The sequence below is a fragment of the Dromiciops gliroides genome, chromosome 3 (assembly GCF_019393635.1).
Source record: "Dromiciops gliroides isolate mDroGli1 chromosome 3, mDroGli1.pri, whole genome shotgun sequence".
Classification (NCBI taxonomy): domain Eukaryota; kingdom Metazoa; phylum Chordata; class Mammalia; order Microbiotheria; family Microbiotheriidae; genus Dromiciops; species Dromiciops gliroides.
In genome coordinates this window covers 623145032-623153804 of record NC_057863.1, presented here as the reverse complement: position 1 = coordinate 623153804, position 8773 = coordinate 623145032, and the positions used below count along the sequence as shown (strand labels likewise).

General features: G+C 48.9%; 1 protein-coding gene across 7 annotated transcripts; it reads left to right on the top strand.

Annotated features, from left to right (window-relative positions):
• The first annotated feature begins 1043 nt into the window (after positions 1-1043).
• Positions 1044-8772, top strand: LOC122746991 (F-box only protein 6-like). Of its 7 annotated transcripts, none has more exons than XM_043993166.1 (7): positions 1044-1153; positions 2049-2193; positions 3910-4236; positions 4546-4672; positions 5706-5801; positions 7512-7647; positions 8217-8484. In XM_043993166.1, the coding sequence occupies exons 3-7, from the start codon at positions 3978-3980 to the stop codon at positions 8400-8402; spliced, it is 804 nt and encodes a 267-aa protein (XP_043849101.1). In that variant the 5' UTR covers positions 1044-1153; positions 2049-2193; positions 3910-3977; the 3' UTR covers positions 8403-8484. The 7 variants fall into 7 exon arrangements, with proteins under 7 accessions (XP_043849101.1, XP_043849104.1, XP_043849097.1 ...); XM_043993169.1 differs by lacking the exons at positions 1044-1153; positions 8217-8484 and adding exons at positions 1193-1383; positions 8639-8772; XM_043993162.1 differs by lacking the exon at positions 1044-1153 and adding an exon at positions 1194-1383.
• The last annotated feature ends 1 nt before the right edge of the window (position 8773 follows it).

Below are 8773 nucleotides of genomic sequence, written 5' to 3'. Positions count from 1 at the left end.
AACAAGCTGTGGTATATGATTCTGATGGAAAATCATTGTGCTATAAGAAATGACAAGCAGGATGATTTCAGAAAGGCCTTGGAAAGACTTGTATGAACTGTTGTATAGTGAAGTGAGTAGAACCAGGAGAATGTGTACAGTGACAGCAATATTGTTCGATGAAGAACTATGAATGACAACTATTCTCAGCCAATACAATGATCCAAGACGATCCCAAAGGACTGATTATGAAGCATGGTATTCACCTCCAAAGAACAGATATTGACTGAACACAGACTGAAGAACTCTATTTTTTACTTTCATTTTTCTCTTTTAGTCAAGTTTTCTTTTACAAAATGACTAATATGATGATGTTTTACATAATTGCACATGTATAACCTATATTTGATGGCTTACCACCTCAGGGGAGGAAGAGGAGAGGGAGGGAAGAATGGCAAAAATTTGGAACTCAAAACTTTAAATAAAAATGTTTATTATTATTATTATTATTTTAAATCATAGAAAAAAAACGACCCAGATCTCTAAAGCCATTCATATAAAAGAATTACCTCAGAACTATAGAGAGATTCTGAGGGTCTGCAAAGGAAGCTGGAGCAAGCCTGAAATTCTAGCAAACCTCTTTGCTGTCGCAAAAGAAGGAGTGATGTAGGATCATCTGCCTTTTCAGTTGTCTGTCTCTACAGACTTCTCTGGAGCAGAAGGAGTGTGAGGTAAGTCTCTAGAAAAGGTCAGGGGGCTCTTTCCCTAATTCCCCGTCCCGTCTATCCACAGACACTACTGCATAATCTACTCAAACATTTCCAGTAAGCTGAATTTTATCTCAGTTACAAAGATACTATAAACAAAATTATTTAGTTAAACAGAGAACCCAAATTCTGGGACTTTTCCTAACTGGGAGCTCAAGAGAAATTATGCCCGGCCTCCTAAACAGTGGTTCTAAAATGCCCTAAAGCAGAGTCAGAGAGAAACACCTGGAACTCAGGGGACATTATACCTTCCCCAGCCTTACTACTGCTGGTTATTGTAACAGTGTCACACGTAAAATACAGGGGATCAGACTAATTGGCTTCCGAAGTCCCATCCACCTCTGGGTCTGGGAACCTCAGCAATGAAGCGATTTCTTCATAATCACCGAAGCCAGTGAACGTCGGAGGTAGGATTCCAACCCAGCTCTCTCAGCGGGGAGAGGATCGAAAACTGCATTTCCCAGATCGCCAGGGAAGGCTCCATTAATGAGCAGCTGGCCGCGAGGAGCTCGCCTCTCAGTGTTTACGGAAGTGGCCGAGGCCTGATTCTGCGATCGATTCTGCGGAGCTCTCTCCCAGCGCTCTGCGGCCGGCCCGGCCCGGCCCGGCCCGGCCTGGCTCGGCTCCGAGCCCCCAGGTTTCTGCCTAGGCCTAGCATGGCAGGGGAAAAGGCTGGGATCAGGTCTGCCGGGGAAGACTGGGCGGAGGAGGAGCCGGGGCAGGGGAGGGTGGGGGTGGGGCGGGGGACCGGGACGTCTGGGTCCCCTCCCCAGCCGGGTGCCGAGGGGGGCCCTCCCCTCCGGGTCTGAGGCGCAGCGTTTGGGCGAAGCCTGGGGTCTCTTTGGCACGCGTCCAGTAAGTTGCTTTGCAGCCGCCCCCGAGGGAGGGGAAATGTAACCGGCAGCCGGGACCCGAGAGGCAGCCATGGGCCTATCCGCCCGACCACATTTAGCTCTGCCAGTCCTGGCCACACCTAGTGCCTACGCACTATCGCTGCCAAGGCCTGGGGTGAGGGGCATTGCAGCTCGGGCACCAGTCGTCATGCAGAAGGAGCCGGACCCTGGCATCCCCAGCGTCCAGTCCAGATGACAGCATATGCCCTCCCCCACCCCGGCCGGTATTCCTCGGCCCTTTGCCTCGGGCTCTGGTCAGCCCTGCTCCAGCCACAGTCTCTAGGGAGTGGTCAGAGAGCCGGAACTGCCGGTTTAGAAAGGGAAAGTGAAATCGCCTCCCCAGAGCGACCCCCGCCCAGAGGAACGGTGGGTGACCGGCCCTGCTCTCATGGACCTTTCTTCGCCCTAGTTCGGTGCGACGCCGTGGGATGACAGCCCTCCGATTTATTCGTGGGCACTGGAAGAGGAGACTTATTTTAGTCCAAGTCCCAACTCAGGAGGTGGACGAAGGAGAGGGGGATCTCCGCTGAAAGGCATCTTACCGGCGTCCCCTGGCAAGTGACAACTGACCTGCATTGCTTTGAATGGTCTGAAAGTGCCGAGTAAAACGTTAGAACAGGAACGGACTTTAGAACTGAGGAAGTCGGGGCCCCCAAGGGACTTTAGAACGCAGAATATCAGAGCGGGTGGGGCTGGGTAGCCTAGAACACCCACGCTGGGGAGCCAGGCCAGGCCTCAGAGAGAATCTGTCGGGCCTCCTTTAACAGATGAGTGAAGTGAGGACCAACCCCAGAGGGGAAGGGATCTGCTCACTTACTGGTTTAGCCTTTGATTCGTCCAATCATTCCACAAGCATTTGAGAGGAATAATAAGGTTTTATAGAGCACTTGGAGGTTTGCAAAGCCCTTTGTAATCGATCTCATTTTAATCTCCACAACGACCCTGCTGTGAAGTAACTACTAGTATGATCCCTGTGGTGGTGAAATGGTTAGAAAGGTTGTGCCTGGATTCAGGAAGCTGTTGTTCAGTTGTGCCTGACACTTCCTGAACTCATTTGGGGTTTTCTTGCTAAAGATCCTGGGGTGGTTTGCCATTTCCTTCTCCAGCTCATCTCACAGATGAGAAAGCTGAAGCAAATAGGGTTAAATGACTTGCCCAGGGTCACACAGCTAGTAAGCTAGGCCCCCTTTGAACTCAGCACTCTCCAGGCCCAGCACCCTATGGGCTATGGCACCACCCAGCTGCCCTTAGAGTCATGAAGAAATGAGTGCAAATTCAGCCTCAGATACTTACTAGCCGGGTGAGCCTGAGCAAGTCACGTAACCTCAGTTTCCTCAGCAAAGAGAAAGGAATAAGCCTTTATGTCTACCATGTGCCAGACACTGTGCTAAGCACTCTTTACAAATATTATCTCATTTGACCCTCAGGACAATTCTGGGAGTTGTTGGGAGGATCAAATGAAAAATTATTTGTAAAAAGTACTCAGCACAGTGCCTGGCACCATAATAAATGGCAATTCTCTTCCATTTTACAATTGAGGAAACTGAGGCAAAAGGAGGTTAAGTAACTTGCCTGGGGTTACACAGCTAGCACATATCTGAGGATGGATTTGAACTCAGGTCCTCCTGACTCCAGGGCCGGTGCTCTATCTACTGCGCTAACTAGCTTCCCCACAAGGACCTTCTTATAGACAGTACAACTCAAGCTGAATCTTCAAAGAGACCAGGGAGGTCAGAAATGGAGACTGGGAGGGAGGGCGTTCTGGGCATGAGGGACAGCCAGTACAAAGGTACTGAGTCTGGAGATGGAGCATTGTTTGTGAGGATCAATAAATAGACCAGTATTTGAGGATCATGGAGAAGAGTAAAGTATAAAAAGACTGAAAAGGGAGGAAGGAGCCCGGTTATGAAAGGCTTTGTTGTGTTTTCCCCCCTTTTATATACATGTAAAGACGGATGAAAGGCGTTGAATGTCAAACAGAGAACTTTCTATTTGATCCTGAGGCACCAGGGAGCCATTTGAGATTACTGAGGAGGGGAGTGACATGACTGGGGAGTGATGTGATTGGACCTTGCAGAAGTAGGTGACCTGCTTGGTAAGGCCGTCCCAGGGCAGCCCTCTTTCTATTGTACCAATGGCCTCTCGTAGCTTCTGTGAGAAGCTGTTGAGAAAAATCAAATGTATAAACTTTATACAGCCCAGCTTTTAGGTCCCAAACTCTCCCTGTTGTCCTGCATCCTCCTAATTGCCCTCTTCTTTTGCCTGTTTAGACACTACCTCCCCTCTGGTTTGTACCAGCTGTGGATGATTCCCCACCCCTAGCTGGGGCACCAGGGCCATGGCTTCTATCAATGACCTGCCTGAGAATGTCCTCCTGGAGTTGTTCTCCCTGGTGCCAGCCTGGAAGTTGCTGAGGCACTGCCGGCCAGTCTGCAGCCTCTGGAGGGATGTCATCGACCAGGTGTCCCTGTGGAAACGCAAGTGCCTGCGAGAGGGCTTCATCTCCGAGGACCGGGACCAGCCAGTAGCTGGCTGGAAGGTCTTCTACTTCCTCTGCAGCCTCCACAGGAACCTGATCCGCAACCCCTGTGGTGAAGGTGGGGTCCCTCAATCTTCACATCAATCAAAGCTGTCTCATGCTACGGACAGGTGGACCTAGGGGGGTTGGGTAGCCCAGTGCATCTGGAGGCAGCAGACCCACTTTAAATCCAGATCTGTGCCCAAGGTCACAGAACTAGTGAGTGTCTGAGTGCTGAGCCACCTTCAAGTTGTCTTTGAAGACAACTCCCACAATCCCACCTAAGGTTTCTCTTCTCTGAATATCCCATTTCTTCCAGCTGACTCATTTCCTGCCTCTCCTCTCACTTCCCCCATGGAACTCAAGATCCTGCTTATTCTTTTTCCAGAGGGGTTGAAATTTTGGAAAATTGACCAGAATGGAGGAGATTATTGGAAAGTAGAAGAGACACCTGGAGCCCACGGGAAAGAGTTCCCAGACCCCCGAGTCAAGAAATACTTTGTTACATCCTATGAGTAAGAGAATCCTGACTAGGATGGGCTCTGGGGAGAAGGGAGGGGACGGAGACAGTAGGACCAGGAGATCCCTGGGCAGCTGAGAAAGAATAACAATTATAATGGCTAGCATTTAGATAACACCTACTATGTGCTGGGCACTGACCTAAGTCCTTTACAAACATTAGATCTGTTTTACAGGCAAAGATCCTGGAGTGGTTTGCCATTTCCTTCTCCAGATCATCTTACAGTTGAGGAAACTGAGGCAATCAGGGTGAATTAACATCCTAGGAAGTGTTTGAGGCTGGATTTGAACACAGATCTTCCTGCCTCCTGGCCAAGAACTCTATCCACTGAGCCACCTAAGCAGAGGTTAAGTGACTTGCCCAAGGTCACATGGCTAGTAAGTGTCTGAGGCCTATTTTGAACTCAGGAAAATGAGTCTTCCTGACTCCAGGCTGGGCACTCTTTGCACTATGGCACCACCTAGTGGTCCTATATTACTGATTACTACCTGTCAAGGGGAGTCCTTAATTTCCAGAAATGACTTAATGGGAGGTACCTTTAAATCTCCTACATCATTCTTCCATGTGACAGCTATGTGGCAAAGTGGATAGAGCACTGACCCTGAAGTTGGGAGGACCTGAGTTCAAATCTCACCTCAGACACTTACTATCTGTGACTCTGGACATTGCCTTAAACATCTGGGGCCACCTCCAGTGGTCCTGATCCATATCTTGTCACTGGACCCAGATGGCTCTGGAGGAGAGAGGGAGGTTGGTGGCCTTGCACAGCCCTCCCTCACTTAAATCTTATTCACTGCAAGTCATGGTATCATTTCCCAATGTTTTGGTCCTCTTTGACAAACAAAAATCATCCTTCCCTGGTCCTGTTAGATACAAAACCCCAGGGGCTAAGGGAGGGGTGCTTTGGTGCCCCTGGCTGGCATGGTGGGGTGGGTGGAGGAGGAGCATCTCATGCTGGGGTGAAAAGGAAGAAGCCCAGCTCTGTACTGATCTCACCTGTGCCCAACCACCTTCTCATGTCTCCCCAGTGATTGTCTCAAGTCTCAGATTGTGGACCTGAAAGCTGAGGGCTATTGGAAAGAACTGATGGACACAGTGAGGCCAGACATTGTGATCAAGGACTGGTGAGTTGGGCTGGGGCCTAGTGGGGTGGGATGGGACATTGTCACACCCAGGGGCTCCTTCATCCTCACCATGACCCTATGGTCTCATGACCATAGGGTGGTATCACCTGAGACCCAGGCAGGCAATTTAGGCCAGGTCACACATCAGTGATCATCTTTCTCATCTTTTCCTCTCTTTGTCCCTGCCCCCCACTACCCCCAGCAATTAGGGTTAAGTGACTTACCCAGGGTCACACAGGTAGATTTGTATTCAGGTCCTTCTGACTCCAGGGCTCTATCCAATGAGCCACCATGCTGCCCCTCTTCCTGGGTTTCCATGGAGGACTCCACCATCCTCAGCCTCACTGTCATCCTGACTCCTCACTCTCTCCTCTCCCCCATATCCAAATGGTTGCCAAGTCTGGTAGATCCTTTCTCTGCAACATCTTTTGAACCTGTCTCTTTCTTTCCATTTAAATCACAACCACCCAAGTCCCCTTTGCCCTGGACTGTTGCAGTAGCCTCCTCTTTGGTCTTCTTGATGCCAGTCCCTTCTTCCTCTCCAATTTACCCTCCATGAGGCTCCATGATCTTTGTCAAGCACAGGGTGGCTCAGGCTAGTCTTGTTAACTCCAGGAGCAGATACAGTCCCCTGTGGGTGAAGCCCTTCACAACCCAGTTCCAACCCACCTCTCCAGATGTATGTACACTTTATTCCCCTTTCACGCTCTATGGTTCCAGCTGGGTTTTTGGCCGTCTCCCACCCCTCTGCCTTTGCAAGGTTATCTCCTGGATGGGACCTTCCCCTGCCTCACTTCTGGCTCTAGGGATACCTGGCTTCTTCCCTTGAAGCTCAGCTCAAGAACCACCTTCTCCATGAGGCCACTGACACTCCCAGCTGCCATTGCCATGCCCCCCCCATTACCTCATTTATTTGCATATACATAGGCAAATACATTGTTTCCTTTGTTAGAATATAAGTTCTCAGAAGGCAGGGATTGTCTTTGTACCTTCATCATCTATACCTGGCACATAGTAGGTGCTTAAGAAATCCTTGTTGATTAATTTGTAATCCCAGGAGAAAGCACGTGATATGCATGTAATGCCATCCAACTGTACTTAGAGTCAGGAAGATCATTGGCTGCCTGACCTTGGATTTACCTTCCAAAAGCCTCAGTTTCCACATTTGTTCAATGAGGGTGTTAGACTGTATGAGCTACATGGTCCTTCCCACTCTCAATCAGTGATCCTAATAAGTGCTTGTTGAGCTGAAGGCCAAGGGGGACTTCTCCCTAAGCTCTGCTAGCAAGGTTTAACATAAAGAAACACTTCCTAACAGAGCTATCCATAAGTAACATGAGAGGACATCAGGTCATGGAATCATAGGCTTAGAGCTAGAAAGGACCTCAGAGGTCATCTGGTGCCTTTATCTTACAGATGAGGAAACTGAGGCCTGTAGAGAAGTGAAATGACTGATCCCCAGTCACACAGGCTGTAAATGTCAGAGCCAGAATTTGAACCCAGGGCCAGTGCTGGGTACCAAGGCCAGTGCTCCTTCCTCTGTGCCCCTTTAGTCAGTAAATGTCCTAGATTGAAAGCCACATGACCGATGGTTGGGGATGTTATAAAGAGGGGTCTTGTCCTGACTCCAATGACTTCTGACATCCCTTCCAACTCTGAGACTTTGGGATTCCCTGCCCTCGTCTGAGGGGCTCTTCTTTCTTCCCTCAGGTTTGCTGCCAGATATGACTGCGGCTGCCGCTACCAGATCTGTGTGCAGTTGCTATCAGCCGACTTCATTGTTCTGGATAAGTTTGAGCCCCCACCAGTGGAGATTGAACAATGGAGTGACTGTGAGTGGAGAGAGGTCAGTGAGGTCTACAGGGCAGCCCTAGGCAGCTTTCCCATTTCAACTCTTTGTCCCCACTCTGCCTCTTCTCTGAGGGGCCTTGGTCAGATAATACCTTACAACAGGGGTTCTTGATCTGGGGTCCATGAACTTTAAATATATATTTATAAATATAAATGCTTATTTATAAAATATATCTTGTAAGCATAAATGCTTATATTTCTAAACTATATCTTATAAATGTTCATTTATATTTATAAAAGCTATCTTGTAAATATTAGTATTTATATTTCTATATTTTATGAATATAACATAAGAGAAAATTTCTAAATATAGAAATATATTTCAAAGTAATTGGTATAGTTCATAATCCCATTTATTTTATTTTAGGAATTTAAAAACATAACTGAGAAGGGTCCATAGGCTTCCCAAGAGGGGGCCAGGAGACAAAAAAGGTTTAGAACCCTTGCCTTTCTACCCCCATACTATCTCCACCCCCTACTTTCCCTCTCCCTCCAATCTTGCCAACCCAAGGTTAAGAACCATAGGACTACCTCCACCAAGTGACTAACTCTGGCCTTCCCCAGGTCTCCCACACATTCTCCAACTACTCCCGAGGGGTCCGTCACATCCGCTTCCAGCATGGCGGCAGGGACACTCAGTTCTGGGCTGGGTGGTATGGCTGCCGAGTCACCAACAGCAGCATCACCATTGGTCCCGAGGTCACCAGGAAAGCCACTCATGCAGAAGCAACAGCCAGATGTAGTAACTAGATCCGGACCCAGATGGAACCAGTGGTTTCAGCATCTTCCTATTTTTTGCAGCTTTTGGGTTTCAATAAACACTTTCCATACAGACAGCCTGGAGTTGATTTGAGGAAGGAGGAAAGCATCGGGTCAGGGGGTGAGCAATCCAGGCCCAGGTCAACCCTCTCTTTTAGCAAGTCCACAGGATGCTGCCCTTGGGTTTTTTTATTGAAACAAAAACCACGGTCTGTTTGTGTCTACAGGGATCCAAGGACAGCAGAGATTAGAGTCCTCTCTCCCTGGGATTCCTTCCTAGTGATGGAAGGTTGGTCACCTCATGACCAGAGCTGGCAAAGGGAGCCAGTCTCGAGGGCAATGCCAGACTTATCTGTTGGACA

Bases quoted from the DNA above. Each gene is read 5' to 3' on its own strand.
- LOC122746991 (XM_043993166.1), top strand. From the start codon at position 3,978: ATGGCTTCTATCAATGACCTGCCTGAGAATGTCCTCCTGGAGTTGTTC. The intron at 5,802-7,511 runs GTGAGTTGGGCT...TTCTTCCCTCAG, and splicing joins GACATTGTGATCAAGGACTG to GTTTGCTGCCAGATATGACT. The intron at 7,648-8,216 runs GTCAGTGAGGTC...GGCCTTCCCCAG, and splicing joins GTGACTGTGAGTGGAGAGAG to GTCTCCCACACATTCTCCAA.